The sequence below is a fragment of the Mandrillus leucophaeus genome, unplaced genomic scaffold (assembly GCF_000951045.1).
Source record: "Mandrillus leucophaeus isolate KB7577 unplaced genomic scaffold, Mleu.le_1.0 Scaffold1055, whole genome shotgun sequence".
NCBI classification, from domain to species: Eukaryota; Metazoa; Chordata; class Mammalia; order Primates; family Cercopithecidae; genus Mandrillus; species Mandrillus leucophaeus.
Window position 1 is genome coordinate 1281128 of NW_012098710.1, and position 21673 is coordinate 1302800.

The 21673-nt window shown below is 39.8% G+C and overlaps 1 protein-coding gene across 3 annotated transcripts in view; it reads right to left on the reverse strand.

The window, feature by feature from the left end:
* MID2 (midline 2) overlaps positions 1-21673 on the reverse strand; it is a 96616-nt gene that overhangs the window by 46551 nt on the left and 28392 nt on the right. For all 3 annotated transcript variants that reach the window (XM_011982544.1, XM_011982560.1, XM_011982552.1), the window contains one exon: positions 20975-21070. In XM_011982544.1, coding sequence (XP_011837934.1) covers positions 20975-21070 — 96 coding nt within the window. The remainder of the gene's footprint in view (positions 1-20974; positions 21071-21673) is intronic.

Genomic DNA, 21673 nt, shown 5'->3' on the forward strand with positions numbered 1-21673 from the left:
AACCCTGCAACAGCCCTTGTAATACCCCGATATTGGCAATACAAAAAACCCAACGGGGAATGGAGACTAGTTCAGGACCGCCACCTCGTTAATGAAGCTGTGGTTCCATTACACCCAGTGGTTTCCAATCTGTATACCCTGCTACCTCAAATACCTGAGGGAACTAAACGGTTCACAGCCCTGGACCTAAAGGATGCCTTCTTCTGCACACTCTGACTTCCAGTATTTGTTTGCATTAGAGGATCCCTCTAACCAAACTACCCAGTTTACCTGGACAGTGTTACCTCAGGGATTCTGAGACAGCCCTCACTTGTTTGGGCAGACACTGCCAAGAGACCTCTCTGAGTACCCTTATCCTTGGGTTAAAGTTTTACAATATATAGACGACATTCTCCAACTGAAGAAGCCTTTCAGGAGGGTAGTAAGGCTCTTCTTAATTTTCTGGCTAATAGAGGATATAAAGTTTCGAAATCTAAAGCTCAGCTCTGTCAGACTTCAGTGAAGTACCTTGGTCTGATCTTGTCAGAGGGGACAAGAGCATTGGGCAAATAAAGGATTAAGTCCATCTCCTCCTTTCCCCTCCCCAAAACCCTCAAGCAACTGAGGGGATTCTTATGCATTACGGGATTCTGCAGACTATGGATACCTGGGTATGGTGAAATAGTTTGTCCCTCATATCACCTAATAAAGGATACTCAGGAAGCTAAAACTCACTGTCTAATTTGGGAACCAGAGACTAGAAAAGCCTCTGACCAACTAAAACAAACCTTGCTTGAGGCACCACCCCTTAGTCTCCCCATAGGGAAAATGTTTAATCTTTATGTGTTGGAAGCAAAGCAAATGGCCCTGGGAGTTCTAACACAAGCCCGGGTCCAGCCCAGCAACCTGAAGGCTACCTAAGTAAGGAGCTTGATTTGGTAGCCAAAGGATGGACAACCTGCCTCCAGGCAGATGCAGCAGTAGCCTTGCTGGTACCAGAGGCTACTAAGTTAACCATGGGGAACAACTTAACTGTTTGCACTCCAAATAATGTGTCAGGACTGCTGTCTTCCAAGGGGAATCTCTGGCTAACAGACAACTGCATCCTCATGTATCAAGCTCTGCTATTAGAGGGATCTGAAGTCCAATTAAGAACCTGCCCCTCCCTAAATCCAGCCACCTTCCTCCCAGAGGAAGCTGAGAAGCTTGAACATGACTGTGAACAGCTAGTAGTATGCACCTATGTGACCAGAGAGGATCTCAAGAGAATCTCAAGAGGTTCTCTTAGAGAACCCAGACTGGATTCTCTTTACAGACAGAAGTTCTTTGTAGGACAAGGGATCCATAAAGCAGGGTATGCAATAGTTACTCTGAATGATATTGTTGAGAGCGTGTCTCTCTACTCAGGGACAAGTGCTTAATTAGCCAAAGTAATTGCCCTCACAAAGGCACTCAGTTAAGCAAACTAAAAACAGTTAACATTTCCACTGATTCTAAGTATGCTTTCCTAGTCCTCCATGCCCGTGCCACTATCTGGAAAGAGAGAAACTTCCTCACAGGTAATGGGTGCCCCATTAAATACCATCAGTAAATTAACAGACTATTATCCTCGGTTTTTCTCACATGTGAAGTGGTGGTAATACATTGTAAAGGCCACCAAAAAGGTATGGATGAAGTAGCTGAGCAAAATAGATTGGCATACCAAGCAGCTAAATCAGCAGCAACAGGGCCTCAGATTTCTGATCCACTTGAAGCCTCACTGATCTGAGAGGGCCCCATAAGAGAAATAAAATCCAAATATTCTCCTGTGGAAATTGAATGGGTAACCTCTCAGGGCTACATCTTTCGGTCCCCAGGATGGCTACAATTGGAGGACAGCAAGCTTCATCTACAGGCTGCTGACCAATACAAAAGTTCTTAAAATCCTTCACCAAGCCTTCCACCTAAGTAAGGATAAAACCTATCAGTTGGCCCAGAAATTGTTCTCAGGTAAAAACCTGATACAGTTAAACAGATCGTTAATGCTTGCTAGACTTGCCTTAAAAATAATCCCCTTAATCGACAGCTTCTTCCCCTAGGAATCCAAAGGACAGGAGGCTATCCAGGGGAAGACTAGCAAATGGATTTCACCCATATGCCAAAGGCAAGAGGCATCCAGTATCTCCTAGTGTGGAGAGATAACTTCACTAAGTAGGAGCAATTCCATGTCAGAGAGAGAAAGCCTCTGAGGTGATAAAAGTACTAATTAATGAGATACTTTCTTGCTTTGGACTCCCTAAGTACCTCCAGAGTGATAATGGCCCCTGTTCAAGGCAGCTGTCACCCAGGGGGTCTCAAAGGCACTAGGCATACAGTACCATCTTCATTGTGCTTGGAGACCACAATCCTCAGGAAAGGTGGAAAAGACGAATGATATCAAAATGCACCTCAGGAAACTGTCTTAGGAGACTCATCGCCCCCATAGCCCTACTATATGTTAGAAACACCCCTCCAAAACTGGGTTTGAGTTCCTTTGAAATGATGTATGGATGGCCTTTTCTCACCAATGATTTCTTGCTGGACCAAAAAAACCTCTGATTTAATTAAACATATAACTTATTTGGCCCATTTCCAACAGGAACTGAAACAACTGTTGGAGGCCCAATCCCATGAACTAGGGCCACCCCTATTCAACCCAGGGGACCTCGTACTGGTAAAGGTACTTCCTTTCCTTTCTCCCTCTATAAGCCCAGATTGGGAGGGATTATACTTCTTTCTACTCCTATGGCACTGAAAGTCACTGGAATAGATCATTGTATTCACTATACATGAGTAAAGGCCTGGGAAGCTGACAGAGTTACCTGCATCAACCCAGAAGAGTACCCAAAGTACCAATGTGAAGAGATCGGGGAACTCAAGCTGAAAATCACAAAAGATAAGTGTTAATGATTAACCTTCCATGGATATCCTCTTTATAGTCTTGCCTATGCTTGTTGTTTTTACCTTCATTCTGTGCTATACCACGGGGTATAATGTTGTTTTCAGAATGATTAGTATATTTCACTTCTTATTTCTGTAATCTTCGGCAATAGATTCTCTCCTTTTAACTCCTCTTTGTATAATACATATATTTGGTCCATGCATACTTAACCCTGTAAAACTTGTTTCTTTGCGCCTAGAGGCCATCAAAATCCAAACAGTCAGGCAACCAGAGCCTTAGACAATGGCTCCCTTTTGCTGGGGACCCTTAGGTAGACCTTGGGGAGGAATCTGACTGCTGTTCTTCCCATACTCACATCCCCTGTAAGCAGGAAGTAGCTAAGACAAGTCATTGTCCATATTATAACAGCAGTTAGATGTGCCTCTTCAGAGGAGGGAAATGACAGGGACAGGAGGCAGGGAAATTCTGGGCAGAAGAGGGTAGGTCTCTGGCGAGGGTCTCGCCCTCAAGTCTGGCACCGTGGCCCAAAGTGAGAACATGCATTCCTATTTTCCCGCTTGAATGCTGCCTTTTCCAAAACCACCCATACCCCACCCTGCCCCCCCATCCTGTGCCCATAAAAACCCCAGGTTTCGCCAGCAGAGAGAAGAGGAGAAGCAGCTGGACATTGGAGACTATGGTTGGAAGTTGGAGAGAAGCAGCTTGACTTCAGAGGGACAGCTTTACGGTGTTGTTTTGAAGAGGAGTCCAGCCGGAGACAGCTAGACTCTGGAGGAAGATGATCGTCCCACTCTGTCCCCTTTTCAGCTCCCCTTCCCTCTGAGAGCCACTTTCATTGGCAATAAAATCCTCTACATTTACAATCTCCAATTTGTTCATGTGACCTCATTCCTCATGGATGTCAAACAAGAACTCAAGTGCGAGTGCAAAAGGCCGTCACACTGACCCTCCACTGAGCTGTTAACACTTAAGCCATTCACAGACAGCAAAGCTAAAAGAGCACTGACTGTAACACTCTTTCTGGGGCTTCAGGGGACATGGGCACCCCCCTAGATGCTGCTGTGGGGAAGCACAGAGTTTTGCTCCTGCCAGCACCCAAAAGCGCTTGCCCCAGCTCCTCACCTGCTCACCTGCGCTCCCCCTCCTGCAAGGGGTGGAACACAGTGGGGCCAAGCAAGTGGAGTCTGCCCCTGCTGGCACTGAAGTGGCTGATACATGCACTCCAGTTCCTGCCAGCAAAGGGGTCAGGGAAATTTTCTGCTTGAATACTCCTAAATAACCTTGTAATCAAAGAGGAAAATGAAACTTAAGTTGTTAATTTTATAGAAAATAATAAAAGAGCACACACTAAATACCAAAATATATGGGATATAGTTAAAGCTCTACTCAGGAAAATATATAAAAATGGAAACTACAGGAATTCACTCAATTTAAGAAACCGGAAAAAGGCAATAAAATGAAAGTAAATAGAAGGAGGAAATTCACTTTTAAAAAGCTCAAATTAATAAAATCAAAATGAAACTACCTTGCAAGGGATAATTAACATCAAAAGCTGCTTCTTTGAAATTATTTATTAAGGAAAAAGGGAAAAAATAAAACAAAAATACAACACTAACAGTGGAAAAGGAGATACACTTATAGATATAGACAATAGTATGCTGATAACCATTTAACAATTGGCTCTCAAAAAAAAAAAAAGCCACAATTTGTAGTGCTTGCTGATTTCCATGGTGTGAAAACTTACACTTTAATGGATTTTAAGCTACCAATGTATATACACCAAAACAAAATATGGGAAAAATGCACACAATTGGAAAGTCAGCACCAGCACACCATTGGATAGATATTAATTATAAGGGAATATCATATGCAATGTATAGCACATGATTTAAAAATCTATTAAATGGGCCGGGTGCGGTGGCTCAAGCCTGTAATCCCAGCACTTTGGGAGGCCGAGACGGGCGGATCACAAGGTCAGGAGATCGAGACCATCCTGGCTAACACGGTGAAACCCCGTCTCTACTAAAAAAATACAAAAAAAATTAGCCGGGCGAGGTGGCGGGCGCCTGTACTCCCAGCTACGTGGGAGGCTGAGGCAGGAGAATGGCGTGAACCCGGGAGGCGGAGCTTTCAGTGAGCTGAGATCCGGCCACTGCACTCCAGCCTGGGCAACAGAGCCAGACTCCGTCTCAAAAAAAAAAAAAAATCTATTAAATGCTTTTACCCAAGAAGACGTAACAAAACCTCAAGAATCAAATAACTTTAGACCAGATTGGAAGGGTGATTAACAATCTGTAATTTTTTTTTAAGGCTCCAGGCCCAGATGGTTTTAGAGCTGAGTTCCGTAAACTTTGAAAAAAACAAATCATTCTTACACAATCTAAACTATTTAAGACCACAGAGAAAGACAAAAACGTCTCAGATGCATTTACTAGATCTAGTATAATTCCACAATATCAGAAATCTAAAATGGTATCAGAAATAATAAGGCTATAAATGGATTTCAGTTCTGAATATATAGAGAAAAATGTTTAACAAAAGTAGCAGGGCAACAAAAGAGTAAAACATCATAACCAAACACTTTTATTCCAAATATAAAAGAATGATTCAAGATTAGAAAAAAATCAACATATAGGGTTATATTAATATATTCTAAAAGGCTTTTAAACAAAATCAGCAGCCAGTTCAAGTGAAAATTCTAAATAAAACAGTGTTCATATATAATAAATAGCAAACTTCATACTAAATGGTGAAATGCTAAGTCCCTTTCCAGTAACATTATGAACAAGGCAAGGATGTATGATATCACCATAGTGTTTTAAATGTTTTAGCTGAGGCAAAAGAAAGACAGAACATGAAATAATTGGTATAAATATTGGTAAAGGAGATATAAGTGCCTCAGATAAACCCGAGACTCTAGTTTTTTTTTAAATATAAGATTGCCAGTATGGTGAGATTGTTATACACAAGAAAATACATAAAATCAAAAGCTTTCCTCCATATGCTTTTAAAAATGGAAATAGAAAAGTAGCCCATTCACAGCACGGACAAGAGTACAAACTACTTAGGAATCAACAACAACAACAACAAAATGTACTGTACCTATTTGAAGAAAACAACTAAATATTAAAGAGGTGGTCCCAAAAATAAAACCTGAAAAAATGCGAAGATATACCGTGATTCTGGAAGGGAAGACATATCATAGGAATGTCTTTCTTCCAAAAACTAACACACAACTGTAATATAGTGATAATCACAATCCAAACTGAGTATATTTTGTAACTATACAAAATTATTTTAAAGTTCATATGGAGACACAAATATGTAAACATATGGAGAAACAAATATCTAAGACTAGTAAGGAAATATCAGATATTATTAAAAAATTAGTATAATGAAAATAGTAAGGTATTGGCATAAGAATGGAAAATTAAATCAATGGAACAGAATAGAGCCTAGAATAGAAGCAAGTACATATGGAAATCCAATATATGGCAATGGTAGCATATCTACTCAACAGGAAAAGGACTGCTTTTTTTTTAATAAATGGGCTTAGCATAATAGTTATCTATCTGAAAGGAAACACAACTACATGTCGTAAAATACATTTCAAAATCTCATATTCTAAAACAAATTCCAGGTACATTAAAGACTTAAAATATAAAAAATAAAACCACCAAAAATATGAAAAGAAAGTTTAAGGAGGGGGAGACCTTTCACAAGCAAGAAAAACCAGAAGCCATACAGAAAATGAAGACAAAAGACAAACTGGGGGAAAATATCACAACACATGACAGGTAAAAGGTTAATAATATATATTATCTCTATCTAATCTATATCTATGTCCTTTTCCTCACCTAATCAACTTTTCCTGGCCAAATTCATTCATTTTCATGGTTTTAAGTGTGACCTGTATGCTAATCACGGAAGCATAGATTGATTCCCCTTTAAATTTGTGGTGTCCAATTTCAAGCAGGCTTTCAAAGTTTCTTATTAATTCTGTGTTTCTCTTAACAGCTCTCTCTATATCTCCACAGTAGCAATCTCTACCGTCCACAAAGCTTCAACCCTACCACCTCCCTTCTCACTCATAGTAAAATCATAACAAATGATTTTACTTCCTTTGTCACAGAGAAAAAAAAAATTATTCCAGGGAATTCTTTTAAATTCTCACAAAACAATAAGGAAACAATCATCTTTCCTTTCTCCTATTACAAAGAAGTGATATATCTCTCTAGAAAGTTAATCAGTCCTCTCCTAGAGGCTTTGCATTTCCATCCTCTTCTACCTTCCTGGGGTCCTCATTTGATTAATCTTCTTCCCTTTCCTTCAGCCAACCTCTCTTCTGGTTCCACTCCTTCCTATTGACATTTCAAGATATTTAAGTCTTTCAAATCATTATTTAAAAGTTCATCTATTCACTTCTTCTGAAAATACTTTCTTCTTTCGACTTCTATGACGCATATTTTCCTAGTTTTCCTTCTGATCATTCCAACTCCTTTGGCTGTCCCTTAAATGTCAGTATTCTGAGAGTTCTAGCACACTGAGTTAGGTGACCTTATCCATTTCTAAGGCTTCAATTACTACCTATATGCCAGTACCTTGCTTAACTTTTTTTAATTTTAAGAGCTTTATTGATATATAATCTGCATGCCACATAATTCACCCATTTTAAGTGGGCAACTCAATAATTTTGGTAAATTTACAGAATTTTGTAACCATTATCACAATCCAACTTTAGAGCAATTCTATCACCTCAAAAAGATCCCCATTTGCCTTAATTATATTTATCTCTATCCTAATTCTCTCTCCTGAAATTTAGACCGATATAACTAACTGCTCACTGGACATTTCATTTGCACAACTACAGGCACTACAAACTCAGTGTTTCCAGAACTGAACTCGTCTCTTTCCTACATCCTGTTCCATTAAATCTGATTCTTCTCTAATGTTCCCTAAATGAATGAAGGGTATCACCAGCTCCTCAGAAACCCAGGGCTTCATTCTTAACTTGTCTTTCTTATTCCCCACATCCACTTAATCATCACATCCCCTATATTTACCTCATAAATATAATTCAAATCTATCCTTTTCTATCATCTTCCCTTATATTTCACTAGATCTGTCCACTAAAATCTCTTCCCTGAATTAATATATCCATCCAACAAGTAGACATTGAGTGCCTACTATGTGCCAAGCATGATGCTACTACAGTCTCCTAATTGGTCCCTCTGTCTCCAATCATTTATTTTCCCAATGTGTACTTAACCCAGCAGAGGGACAGTATGAACTTTAAAAAAAAAAACACATTGCAGGCCGGGCACGGTGGCTCATGCCTGTAATCCCAGCACTTTGGGAGGCCGAGGTGGGCAGATCACGAGGTCAGGAGATCAAGACCATCCTGGCCAACAAGGTGAAACCCCGTCTCTACTAAAAATACAAAAGAAAAAAAAATTAGCTGGGCGTGGTGGCGCATGCCTGTAATCCCAGCTACTCAGGGGGCTGAGGCAGCAGAATCCCTTGAACCTGGGAGGTGGAGGTTGCAGTGAGCCAAGATCGCACCACTGAACCCCAGCCTGGAGATAGAGGGAGACTCTGTCTCAAAATAAAACAAAACAAAACAAAAACAAACATAAAAAAAACCCACTACACCCATGCTTAAAATGGCTTCATACTAAATTTCAATTGGCTTCCCTTTGACCTTAGGATAAATGCCAAACTTCTTAGCATGGCTTTTAATGTCCTCTGTAATCAGGTCCCTCCATGCCTCTCTAGTCTCATTTCTACGCTCCCCTTGGATAAATCACTTAGCTATCTGAGTTTCCTCATCTGAAAAATTGGGATAATAATAGTGTCTGTCTCAGAGGTAGCTGAGAAGATTAAATGAGATAATACGTGTAAAGCACTTGGCATGACACCTGGAGCACATTAAGTGTTAATGAACAATAGATATTAATGATGGTAACAATGTTAGCCTTCTTCGATCACCCTCTCCCCCGAATTACTACATCACTTACAGTTACTGTCACACAGTTTAGTGCTAAATTATTTTATATTGCTTGGCAATGTTTCATATTATGAGCTCTGTTTTCTCAACTAGACTATAAAGTCCTTGAAGACAGGGATAGAAACTTAATACAACTGCTACTATATTCCTCTGTATCACATAACACTATGCTAACCCCACAGTGGCGCTTAATATTTTTATAAAGGTTCACAGAGGAAAAAATGACAGAGGTTTTATAAGAGTGCTTTTTTTAAAAAAAGACAATAAATAATAAACATCAGACCCTCAGGAACACCATTTGCTTTCAACTTCTGAGCTAATGATGTGTCACTGAGTTAGCATGGGGTTTGGCAGTACTCACTGCAGGTCAGTGTTTCTTTTTTTTTTCAGATGACTTTCTGCCAATACCCTGTTTTTGACAGAAATGGAGTACGAAAGCATGAAGGTGTTTAATTTTACTCTGGCATGCAAACAATATGCAATTTGCATATTCATCTGTGATATCATATTTTTACTTCTTAAATGTAAGTGTTCTCTGTGAGCTACCAATATAATATAAATTCCATTTCATTCTAAAACCAATGGAATCCTCCTGAAATGGTTTGAATTTCTTGGCTGTTGAGTGGGTGGCAACTGGAATCCCAGAATAGCCCCAGGGTGCTAGAAGATTCAAAGCTCTTCAGATGCTAGAACACACCACAAATTTGGCAGGAGTTTCATTGTATGTGCACTATAGAGTAAACTGGCATCTTGTGATTGTTTCTCCTTCCTTTTCACATACCATTGTTATCCTTCCCTGCCTAGGTTGCTCACCCTCTTCTCTAATCCTCCTCGTGTCCTGGGCTTTCCCCTGCACCTGAGATTTTTCTAATAAGACATCTTTGGACATTGGTAAACCTGCCGTTCTATGCCAGTGCAAAACTACCCATATATAGATTGGGATGAGGGAGCTCAGGCTGGAACTATGTCTTTCTATGCGACTAGCATTGGTGCTATACACTTTTAGCTAGAGTTTTATTGATTTAGAAATTATTCCAAAGCCAATGATTGTTTTGTGCCTTTGATGTTACTAAGGAGAAGCTGGAACAGGCTTGGCATATGCAGAAGAGGAGGAAAACCTTCTCTCAAGGAAAGAGTCAATGTTTCTAATCAGAGAAAACAAAAGGCAACATCCTCCAGTTGTGTCCCAGTTTCTCGCCTTACATGGGGAAATCATCAAAGGACTGAAAAGAACCCTTTGGGGTGGGGGGAAACAGAGGTCAAAGCAATCCTCATGACCCAGTTTAAACACTAATTCTCTCACTGGGCATATATCCTTTTTTCCACATATATCCTCTGTACACATAAAACCTCCTCCCCAGACACACATAAGAGATGAACAGCCAGGCACAGCCATCTATGAAATAGACGGACAGATGCATAACATGTGCAGAGGCATTATGATGCATGCTCTGGAGAGATTACCATCACAAAGAAAGGCTTGCCCAAACATTTCTCTAGTATCACACCACATCATTCCCACAAAGACACATGCTCACATAATACTGGTTTTCTGTCCTTACCCAGATCATAAGCACAATAATCAGTGACTTGCAAAACATTGCACATGGAGCCATGGGTTGTTAGTTTTGCCCCTGTTTTTTAATACAGCATAATCTCATTAAGAGCATAGACCTCAGTAAAATTGGATGCAAACTCTTAATTTGCCACCTGTGATTTTAGACAAATAAGTTACCCCTCTGTGCCTCAGTTACCCCATCTATAAGATGAGAATGAGAATAATATGTACTTCATTGGGTTATTGTGTGGATTAAATGAGCTAATGTATTTAAAGCTCTTAGGAGTAATTAAGAGCTCTTAGGACTGGCTGAGATAGGGTAAACTTGGATTCAAGATTTGATTTAGGTGAGAGGAGAGGTAGTGGGAATAGACGGAGGCATTGGATTCTCTTTCTGTCTTGAGGTAGTAAATAGCTGATTTCCTGGCTGTATGTATACTTCTAAGTAATCATTCCATCAAAAGACACCATTAATGGTAGCAATGCATTCACTCTTTTTTGAGGAAATCTATGTATTTGCAGTCATTGTGGTATTATATTTGTTATTTATAGCCTGTTTTGGTATGTGCAAACATTAAGTATACTTTTGAAACTACATCTTTACTGCAAAACTCTTTGTAACTGTTAAGAAAACCTGTGTCTCATGGAGACTACTTTTACCCTGAAACATGGTCACGTACAGCCCTAGAATGACGACCCATCCCAGCAGTCTCAGCAAGAAAATATGGGTCCCAGCGTAAACTCTATGGATGAGGACAGTGTTGATACCTGGAGCTGCCCACACTATTTTCACCCCCATGGCACAAAAATAATCTGGGCAAGTAAATGCCTAATTGTGGGCATTACTGCTTCCTTCTGCCAACTCTAGGCGACTCCCTCTCCTCTGTACCCTATGAAGGGCTGTCCGAATATGGAGAGCAGCTCTGGGCTATCAAAGGTAGGCCAATGGCAGGAATACATAAGAGGCTTACCACAGATTCAGCAACGCCAGGCTCCCAAATAGACCATATGTTTTTCTAGAGCTAGAGCTATTTTGTGGAGAAAAACAAGGGGTTTTCTGGAGCTGTCTCCTACCTATCTGAGCACAAATGAATCAGTGGCAAGTAAACCAACAACTTATCCACTAGGTTGCACAGTGCAATGGAAAGAACATAGACTGGAGTGAGAGAAATGCAGAATTGCATTCCAGCTTACTTATGTGTGACCTTGAGTAAGGCATCTAATATTTCTGGCCTTCAAGTTCCTCACTTGCAAAATGGGAATATTAACCAGCTGTATCACAGGGTTGTCATAAACACTAAGTGAGATTAGAAATGACGTCTCTAGCACAGTGCCCAGAACAAATTATTCAAATAAGATTCTCTTCCTCCCAATCCTTGCTTACCATACCACACAGCTGGACTCCTCTTGACAGGCAGAGACAGTAAGGACATTTCAATGGCTGTCTGCCTATCTGCTGTGGTGATGGTTGTTTTGGTTTCAAGTCTGGGTTTTTTAAAAATTTGTTTGGTTTTGGTTGGGTTGATGGCAGGAGAGATTAGAGTAGAAGTGGAACTAGAAACATTTAAAGGTATAGGATAAGCTTGATAGAACCTTAGCTGAATTATTAGGATTACATTAACTTTCCAAGAGCACATTAGAAATGGGGAATTGGGGTGGATTGTGAAAATAGTGGAGCAAACAAGAGGGGCCAAAATTAAGCAAGTGCTCTGGTCATTTAGTGAGTAACTTGGAATTTGAACACAGAAATGGGAACTAGAGGAGGGATGGGAAATGGGACTGTAAGATAAGCTTCACTGTACCAAAGGAAAAGTGCAAAAGTGGGATGAAAGTGCATTCCTATGTGAACCGTTTCGGCTATGAAGACATGACCACACCTGAAAGCTTACCTGCCATATAGATGTGAGGGAGGAGGGGGAGGAAAACAATATTAATCCTAACTAACTTTATCCTCAAACCCTGTCATGTGTTCATACGCTCCAAGTATTTCAACTGCAACATTTAATGTCTTCAAAAATGTTACTTTACTGACATATATGAAGAATTGTCACAAAGTATTTTTTAAAAAGGATCGAATGCATTAGATGTCTGAAAAATTATAAAGCACTTTCTTTTCTAGTATAAAAATAGGCTATGAACACACACTGGATTGCACAGTTAACTTAGGTTTTTCATCTATATTAAATGTCAATTGTTATATACTTAATAAGATTGAATGTAATATTCTGAATTAGTCATTACAGTAGTATAAACGAATAGACTGACTGGATCACTGCACTTATTTTCCATTTTTCATAGAAATAACTTTCTCCACCTATAATTCCACAGTGGTTTAAAACTAGGTATTTCATTTTCACAAGACACTGGTAGTTCTTCTCAGGAGCTCTTAAGCCTGCTCCCCTTGCTCTTCCATCTCTCACAAAAATATTTACAGAACATTTTTGCTAATAAACATTTTAAATCGTAAATACAAAATTATAGAACTCTCTCTTTTTAAAATTACTAGAGGTGAAAGCATGTGACCCTCCCTAAAACTTTCTTTTGGCTTTGCTTAAAGGCAGTAATCAAGAAGAATTTGGGCAGGATAATGGGTAAATTTACTTAAGTATCAACACGAAGAATCTTTTGGATATTCTTGCAGAAGGGCAGTGAATGTTTCCTTACTAAATAAAATGTGTTTAAATTAGTAACTGCAAACTAGCAGCTTATTGAGCACAATAACCCTTTTCAGTCTATCACATCTGCAGTTACTGGTGGGCTATGTAGAGTCACATGGCTGAGATACCCAATATTTTTGCTGCTGCAATTTCATTACCACTCCCTCTTCCCAAGGAAAGTTCTAGTTGGTATATGTAAAATTTGAAATTGGTTATGAGTATTTGGGAATGATTGTTCTTCCCACTCTCAGAGATAGTGATAAAAAGCTTTGGAAGTCCTGAGGTCAGGGCTAGGAATCTCTGGCAAAATGTGTAGTGCCCAAAATTACTACTACTAGTACTACTGCTACTAGCAACTGTTCCTGCTATTACACCTCCTCTTCCTCTTTCTCTTTCTTTCCCTCCTCCTCGTCCTCCTGCTACTATAACTAGTACTACCACCACCACCGTTTATTGAGCTTTGACTATATATGCCAGGCACAGTAGCAGGTACTTTACATGTATTTCCTTTCCCTTCAATGTATTATTAGTCCAAGTTTTATAGATGGTGAAACTGAGGCTCAGAAAAAGTATGTGTTCAAGGCTGCACAGCTAACATGACTCCTGTCTGTCCAACTCCAAAGCTGTCACAGCACACTGCCTCCCAGGACCTACATACCATTTTTAGGAGAGGCAAGTTGTAGAAACTAAGGCTACAGTGTCCTGGGTTGGAGATGAAGCTGGACACCAAGTCAGGAAGGGAAGGGAAACATATGTGGATGAACGCAGTGGATCTAGTGATTCCTATTGTTAACTCACCAGTAGCAGAATAATACACAAACAGAGCATTTATGAGTCTGACTTTTCTGCCCTTCGAAAGGATAATAACTAACACCTTATTTCTTGCTTCACCTTCGTGATCAAACTTCTTGCAACCTGCATTTCCTCTTTTTTTTTTTTTTTTTTTTTTTGAGACAGAGTTTCGCTCCCATTGCCCAGGCTGCTGGAGTGCAATGGCACAATCTCAGCTCACTGCAACGTCCACCTCCTGGGTTCAAGCAATTCTCCTGCCTCAGCCTCCTGAGTAGCTGGGATTACATGTGTCTACCACCACACCTGGCTAACTTTTGTATTTTTGGTAGAGACGGGGTTTCACCATGTTGGCCAAGGCTGATCTTGAACTCCAGACCCCAGGTGAGCCACCTGCCTCGGCCTCCCAAAGTGCTGGGACTATAGGCATGAGCCACCGAGCCCAGCCCTGCATTTCCTTATAACTTACTTTCTCCCTGACCTCTTTGAATTTATGTTCCATCTTCATATTTTCATAGAACCTTCTCCCTCAGAGATCACTAATGAAATCTTCTATGCCTCTGCTCCAATTGACTAATCAAATCTTCCACATTTTGAAGGTCTCTCCTTCCTCTGAGATTTTGATCCTCTGTTTTTGTTGGTTTTCCTCATCTCTTGACTGTTCTTTGTTTCTCCTTTGCTCTCCTTCAGAATTCACATCCCTATCCTATACCCCTTGCTCACTATAAGTCATCCTCACAATGGGTCCAGGAACCACCAGTGATGAACAACAGACATCCAAGTGGCGTGTACCTTGGTCTTGCAAAAAAAAGTGTAATGGAGTGGTCAAGGGCACAGGCTCCAGAGCTAAAGTGCCTGTATTCAAATCCCCACTCTCTTACCTGCCAGTGGCATGAACTTGGCAAAACACTTAAATATTTCTTTATCTCTGTTTATCTGTAAAGTAGGAGTATTAACAGTGTCTATCTCCCAGAGCTGTTGTGAGAATTAAATGAGTTAACACATATTAAGTGCTCAGCTGGAACAGAGGAAATCCTCAGTGTTACTTATTATTGTAGTCTTTAAGATAATAATGTCTAAACCTTTGATTTTTTCCACAAATGAACAATTTACTTTTGATATTTAATTTTCAAAATGCACAGCATTCTTCAGTAATCTCCTCAAAAGCACCACAGACTTTCTATTTATTTGGAAAGTCAGTTTGTTATTGTATTGTGAGTGACAAACAATTGGGTTGGAATCTGTCCCAGGCCCTCTTTTCAATCTATACATTCTCTATGGCTTTAAGTGCTACTTAGATGCTAATGAATTCCAAGTATACCCCTTTCCCAGACCTCTCTCTTGACCTCTAAATCCAGGTAGCCAGCTTTCTACTGTACATTTCCTACCTGCCTTTCTGATCCAGAGAACAATAAACCTTGCAGGCCTAAAAAGAACTTTTATATTTCCTAACCTAGTTAAAGGCTATAGACCCATTTGGTCACCTAAACCGGAACCCTGTGGATCATCATAGTATTTCTTCTCCCTCACTCCTTCACCCATTAACTGATCACCAATTAATACTGATTTACCTCCTAGAAATATTTTGAATTTATCCCTTCTTCCCTAATCCTACTGCCACTGTCTCAAGCTGGGCCTTCACCTCTCCTTGGATCAGTAAAAATCTAACTGGTCTCTTTGTCCTCACTTTTTACCCTGGACCCTTGACCTTTGCTCCATACTCCATACTACAGCCATAGCAGTCCTTCTTCAGTGCAGATTTTATTCAGTTATTCACCTGCTTAAAATCCTTCCATGGCTCCCCAGACTTCTCAGGTTAAAGTCTAAACACCTATACATGGCCTACAAGGCTCTTCATTATCTGGGTCCAAGCTACTTACTTCTCCATACTCACCTCTTGCAATCTCATGTCTTACATTCTGGCCAAGCCAAACTTCTGATGGTTCCCTGAACGTCTCCATGCTGATCACCCTTCTGTATTCTTGCATGTGGTCCCCTTCACTCCCTTATCTCATTTTTATTGGCAAAATTCTACTCTTATTTCAAGATAATTCAATTTTTATTTCCATTCTGCAGCCTTTCCTAAGTTTCTCAGGCAGGCCTGAGTGTTTCTTCCTCCATGCAAACTTGTCATCATGCATTTACATTCATTACAGTAATTATCACTTCACATTCTATTTGCCATTTTACCTGTCAGGTTTTTAGCCAATCTGTGTGTTCCTTGAGGGCGGGTGCCATTTCCTACTTATCTGTATATACCCAGTGCTTAAGGCACCGTTTTCCCCATAAAATGTGCTCATTTACACCTCCACTAATACCTCTGCTTTCTGTCTCCCCAGAGGGAGTAATTATTTTTTCTCCTTCAACATCTGGCTAAAATGCATTTTTTCCATTAAATTTTCCAATTATACTAATTTCACTGACTGCTCCTTAAAGAGGGCTCCACCAACAAATATATTTGTGCTCTAATGGTTTAGATTCTATTCTTTCTTCTAGCTCAACCACCTTAAAATATTTAAGGTTTATCTGCTGAAATCATTCATAGCAGTGTTTTTTAAATTAATTTATTTTAAAATATTTATATTTTATGCTTGGAGAAGCAGCCAGACATCTATTACATAGACTCCAAGATTCTTGCTCTTCCCAGACCAAATACCCTTCCAATGAGCAATAGAAGCAGAAAGAAGAGAATATCAAGCCATCTAAAGTTTGAACTCTAAAGAGAAAGACTTCTAAAGTGGATGAAGCTAAGACCTAGTAGCAAGACAGAAAGCTAAAATTCCCCAAACTAAGGGAAACCTCTCCCTCTCTTCCAACCAATCTCCTTTCTTTCTTCTTTCTCCTAATGCTAAAGAGCAGTGCCATCTAACTCTTTAAAAGGATTGAGAAGAGTCAGAAGGAAATCAACCTGCCCATGGAGCTTCTGGGATGGATTAACCCATTGTATCACAGCAGTTCTGGAAAGAAGAAAAAGGTGGCACACAAAATATCCAGGAAAGTGCTTTAATTTACTCAATGCCATACAAGCTAAGAACAAGACTAAATAAGTAAAATTGAAAGGGCTATACTACATTCATTTGTATTTTCTGCACTTCATGCTGCCTCTATAAATACTCTTTCTCACTACATACTGTGTTTTCCCTAACTAGACTGAAAGTTCCTGGGGTCATCAACCACATATATTTATTTTGTAGCCCCCAAATTGCCCACCACACTGAGTACACAGTGTATGCTCAAGAAATGCTGTTGACCAACTGATTACTAAGTATTTAACTGTATTTGCCCCTCGCTATGTTTTAGAATGCCTATTATTCACAGAACCATGGAGTATTGGAAGCGAAGAGGAAGTATTCATCTGTTGGTATATATTTTCCCTTGGCTATGCATCATACAGAGGTTTCCTTTGGAAATGTAAACAAAGGATGCCTGATGAGCCAGGACAAAGAACTATATATAGAGATCAAGTGGCTATAGTAGCAAGGTCAAAGCATGCCCTTCCTTAATTAGATTAAAGGGAGTCTTGGAGCTGCCTCTACCTCTTTCCCATGTTCTCCAGCCCCAACAGAAAACATTTCCCAACTACCCATCTACTGAATTCTGAAACCTTCAGCAGCAATTATAACAAGATACATTACCATAGAAGTCAGCTAATAAATCTGTAGTGATCTTAAGCTCTGTTTCTGTTATAATAGGAAGACTGCAGCTTTGTTTACTTTCTGAGGAGAATAGAGAACAGGGAGAAAGAACCACCATAGGGAGGCAGTATTTATGGCCCCTTTAGGAAAAGTCAATCTGTGACAAAGACATTTGCAGACAATAAAGAAGGTGAACGGGTTTGACAGGAAAATACCCTATTCCAGTTTTCTCAGAAGCACCTTAGCTGGTATCCTCCGCCCCCACCCAATGTGAAATGCCTGGTATACACTGTGAATATAGTCATTCCCTATAGATGAATCTGGATTACATAAAATGAAAAAATTTCAAATCACCCATCAGTATCTGACTTTCATGACTGAAGTATTCTACTATACATTTCATTTTATACAGTATTTATAAGCATTTATGAAGTCTCAAGTCCCTTCATTAACTAGATTTCTAATCCTGAGGCTTGTCCTGAAGGCTTTTGGAGACACAGGCTCTGTGTTGAATGAGGATAATAAGTAACCTGGATTCACGTATTATTAAGAGGAAGTTGGCCACGCCGGGTGGCTCACGCCTGTAATCCCGGCACTTTGGGAGGCCAAGGCGGGTGCATTGCCTGAGCTCAAGGGTTCGAGACCAGCCTGGGCAACACAGTGAAACCCCGTCTCTACTAAAATACAAAAAATTAGCTGGGCATGTTGGTGTGTGCTTGTAATCCCAGCTACTCGGGAGGCTGAGATGGGAGAATCAATTGAACCTGGGAGGTGGAGGTTGCAGTGAGCCAAGATTGTACCACCGCACTCTAGCCTGGGCGACAGAGCGAGACTCCATCTCAAAAAAAAGGAAGTTAAGGGCACATCCCTAACTTTTCAGAATGGATAATGTCATAGAAGACAGAAATGGCCTTCCATAAGCCATCCTGTAGGGTCCCTGTGATCAAAGGCAGAATCCTAAACACAACAGACTATGAAGTGAAATCCCAAAATACATTCTCATTCTCAACAATATCTCACTATTCTTTCCCCGTTCTCAATTAATGTTTATATTCAATTGTCTGTATTTCTTGCACATGTATATCTACATCGGGGTGGATTCTTGTAGCATGTAAGCCCTCAGAAGGTAGATACTGTGCCTATGCTGGTTTCTTTATACCTGGTACAATGCCAGGCATAAAAAAGGATTAGTAAAAGTCGACCTTTTGTGTATCTAGGGCCGACAGTGGCCTACATGATGGGATTTAGCAAGCATCCATAAAAGAACACTTCTTGAATATCACTGTACGGGCTACTCTTTCCCCTTACTCTATTTGCATGTGGCAGCGCTAGTGTCACCTCATTAAGACTCAGGCAAGAATACTAACTTCAGGAAGGAACTGTTAAAACACTGCTTGTTACCTAAAATTCCAAAGTGGGTCCTTCCCTATTAACACAATGATGGATCGTTTTATGAGACTTGTCACTTAAAAAAAGAGTAGGGCCCTGAGCATAAAGGTTTGATTGGCAGGATGGGCTGGGAAAGGTTGGAACAGGCTATGTTTGGGTGAGGCTGGCCAGGCTGATAAGCTCTTCAGAGTGGAAAGATGAGTCCTTAGAGAGGTCCTAAAGTGAATGAGCTATAAAAAATAAACTGCTTACTTTGCTATTTTCACTACAACTTGTTCTGTACTTAATAGTCTTTTTGATGAGAACAAGGAAGGTGATTATAATTTCTAACCACATTTTATTCACTATTAGCTGTTACTCTACATTCAATCATGCAAATTCTAAATCAAGGGATCTCTTATCTTGTCTCCTGCTTACAATACTCCCTTGTCCCTTTGCCAGTGTGGATGTCTTATACTGTAATCTAACAGCATAATGAGAACTTTGACAGAGTGGAACATTAGAGGAATTCTGATCAGCTGAAAGCCACTTTGAAATACTTTATATTTTGTTTCTCCCCTCTTGGAAAGAATAAGCCAGGAGAGAAAAAGAACAGAATAAAGAAAGTAATCATTCACAGCATCATGACCTGTGATATCTAGAAAGAAGTCAAAGGTCATGTCATCATTCAACTTCTCATTTTATAGGTAAGAACACTGAAACTGAGAAGCTAAATGACTTATATTCATACCGTCAGTTCATGGAAGAGCCAAGTCTAAAACACAATTTTCCAAATCACACTCTAGTGTTCTTTCTTTTCATTCCTTATGCTTCTTCCCTAATCCCCGACTTCATTTTACAGTCTCACATCTGAGTTCAACCAGTACTGTATGGACCCTACATACAGCACCACTCTCTTCCACAAATGGAGTGCCCAGGAGGGATTAAATTTCTATGGTATGCTCATCATACAGGTACACTCTACTTGAATAAACTCAATACTTTAAGAGATCCAAATGATTGGGGGTCAGAAGGTTACTCATATAATAAGAGGATTCTTTGCCTTACAAAAAGATTCTCCACAGTCTCTTAAATAGGAATCTATAGACTGGATTAAGAGATGAGATCTTAATAAAATTGAAATAAAATAAACTTGAATTGTTACATTTATCTGTCATACAAGTAAGATTAGAACCAGATTATCAGGCTCTAAATGGAATTAGAAACATTTTTATCCAACCACTGTCCATGAGGAATCCTATAATATTTTACCCAACCCTGTTTACACTTGAAGCCCTACCATCAGCTCTTCAACAAAATCAACACAAAACCAAATGGTATGAGTTTCACGCTCTTGAGAAAGAGAAATAACATCTTTATTTTATTATGTCCATTTAAGAAGAGGTCAGCTCTTCTTCTAAGCTCTGCTCTAAGATTTGATGTAGATGACAATTGATTAAAACCTCACACTTGTACAGCACTTTACAATTTACAACTTTAAGATAGATATGATTTGTTGATGACAAGAATAAGTGGAAAGGTAATGAGTGAGGACCAGGTGGGGTGCATGGTATAGATAGGACCATGGGCAGGGGATGAAGAAGGGGAGAGGCTAGAAAGAGGAGAAGCAGTCCTGATAATATTGTTACAGAAACAATATTGTGCTGAATTAACCTCACTTTACCCCAAGGACCCAGGATTCCCAACTTCCCTATGACACCCCAGTAATCTCTTTAAGGAGTGATAATGTCCAGTTTGATGATAGATGAAGCACACTTCATGTCTGATTTTCATATTGCCTGCTGTTTGGAAAGGAGAATAGGTTGCCCCTTGAACTATTATCCCCCCACCGTCCATCACCACCATCTGCCTGTTCTTTTAAAACCATAGGTTTCTCACACATTTTTTGGAACAAGCATCCTAAAGGAATGAGACTTTCTAGAACTGTTATTCAGTCCTTCATTCCAAATGACTGGGCTACACTCTGACAAAACTGAAGTCCTCCCAAAGGGTCACCCATTTCAGGTCCTCTGAAAAATCACAAATGTTTCTGTTACATACCTCAACCTGCTGGCAGATCTGTATTAGTTTGGCCATTTGATTTTCTAGTTCGCTGTTGCGCTTAACCAGGTTGGTGAGGTTCATCTCCAGAGTTTGCTGTCATCGCAGATAGTATGAATCCAGAGGGAAACAGAGAAGAGGGGAAAAAAGAACCATGAGCTTTAGAACCAATGTCATGTGAAAATCGGTTAGTCAGTAGACAAATGTTTCAAAGATTCATTTAGCATCTGCCATGAGCCAAGCACTAATCTAGGTACAAGTTAATAATGCTGCACATTTGCTCATTATTGGGGAAAATATGACATTCATGACTTTGTGGATGTGCGAATTTATTGACATTAAAGAAACCTCATATTTTCGATAATATCTTTAACTTTTCAAAGTATTTCATAGGCAATATCTCATTTTGCCCTCGTAGTAATTCCACAGCATATGAAGAACAGATATTATTATCCCTTTTCCAGATGAGTAGACTAAGAAAACTATTACACGTGTTCCTCAACTTATGATGCAGTTACGTCCCAGAGAGGGCATTTTCAAGTTAAGAAATTTTCAACTTACGATAGGCTTATCCAGGTGTAACCCTAACGTAAGTCAAGAAGCATACTGAACGCATATCACTTTCACACCACTGTCAAACTGAAAAATCATAAGTTGAACTATGGTTAAGTCAGGGATTGTCTGTAATTATTGAATGAA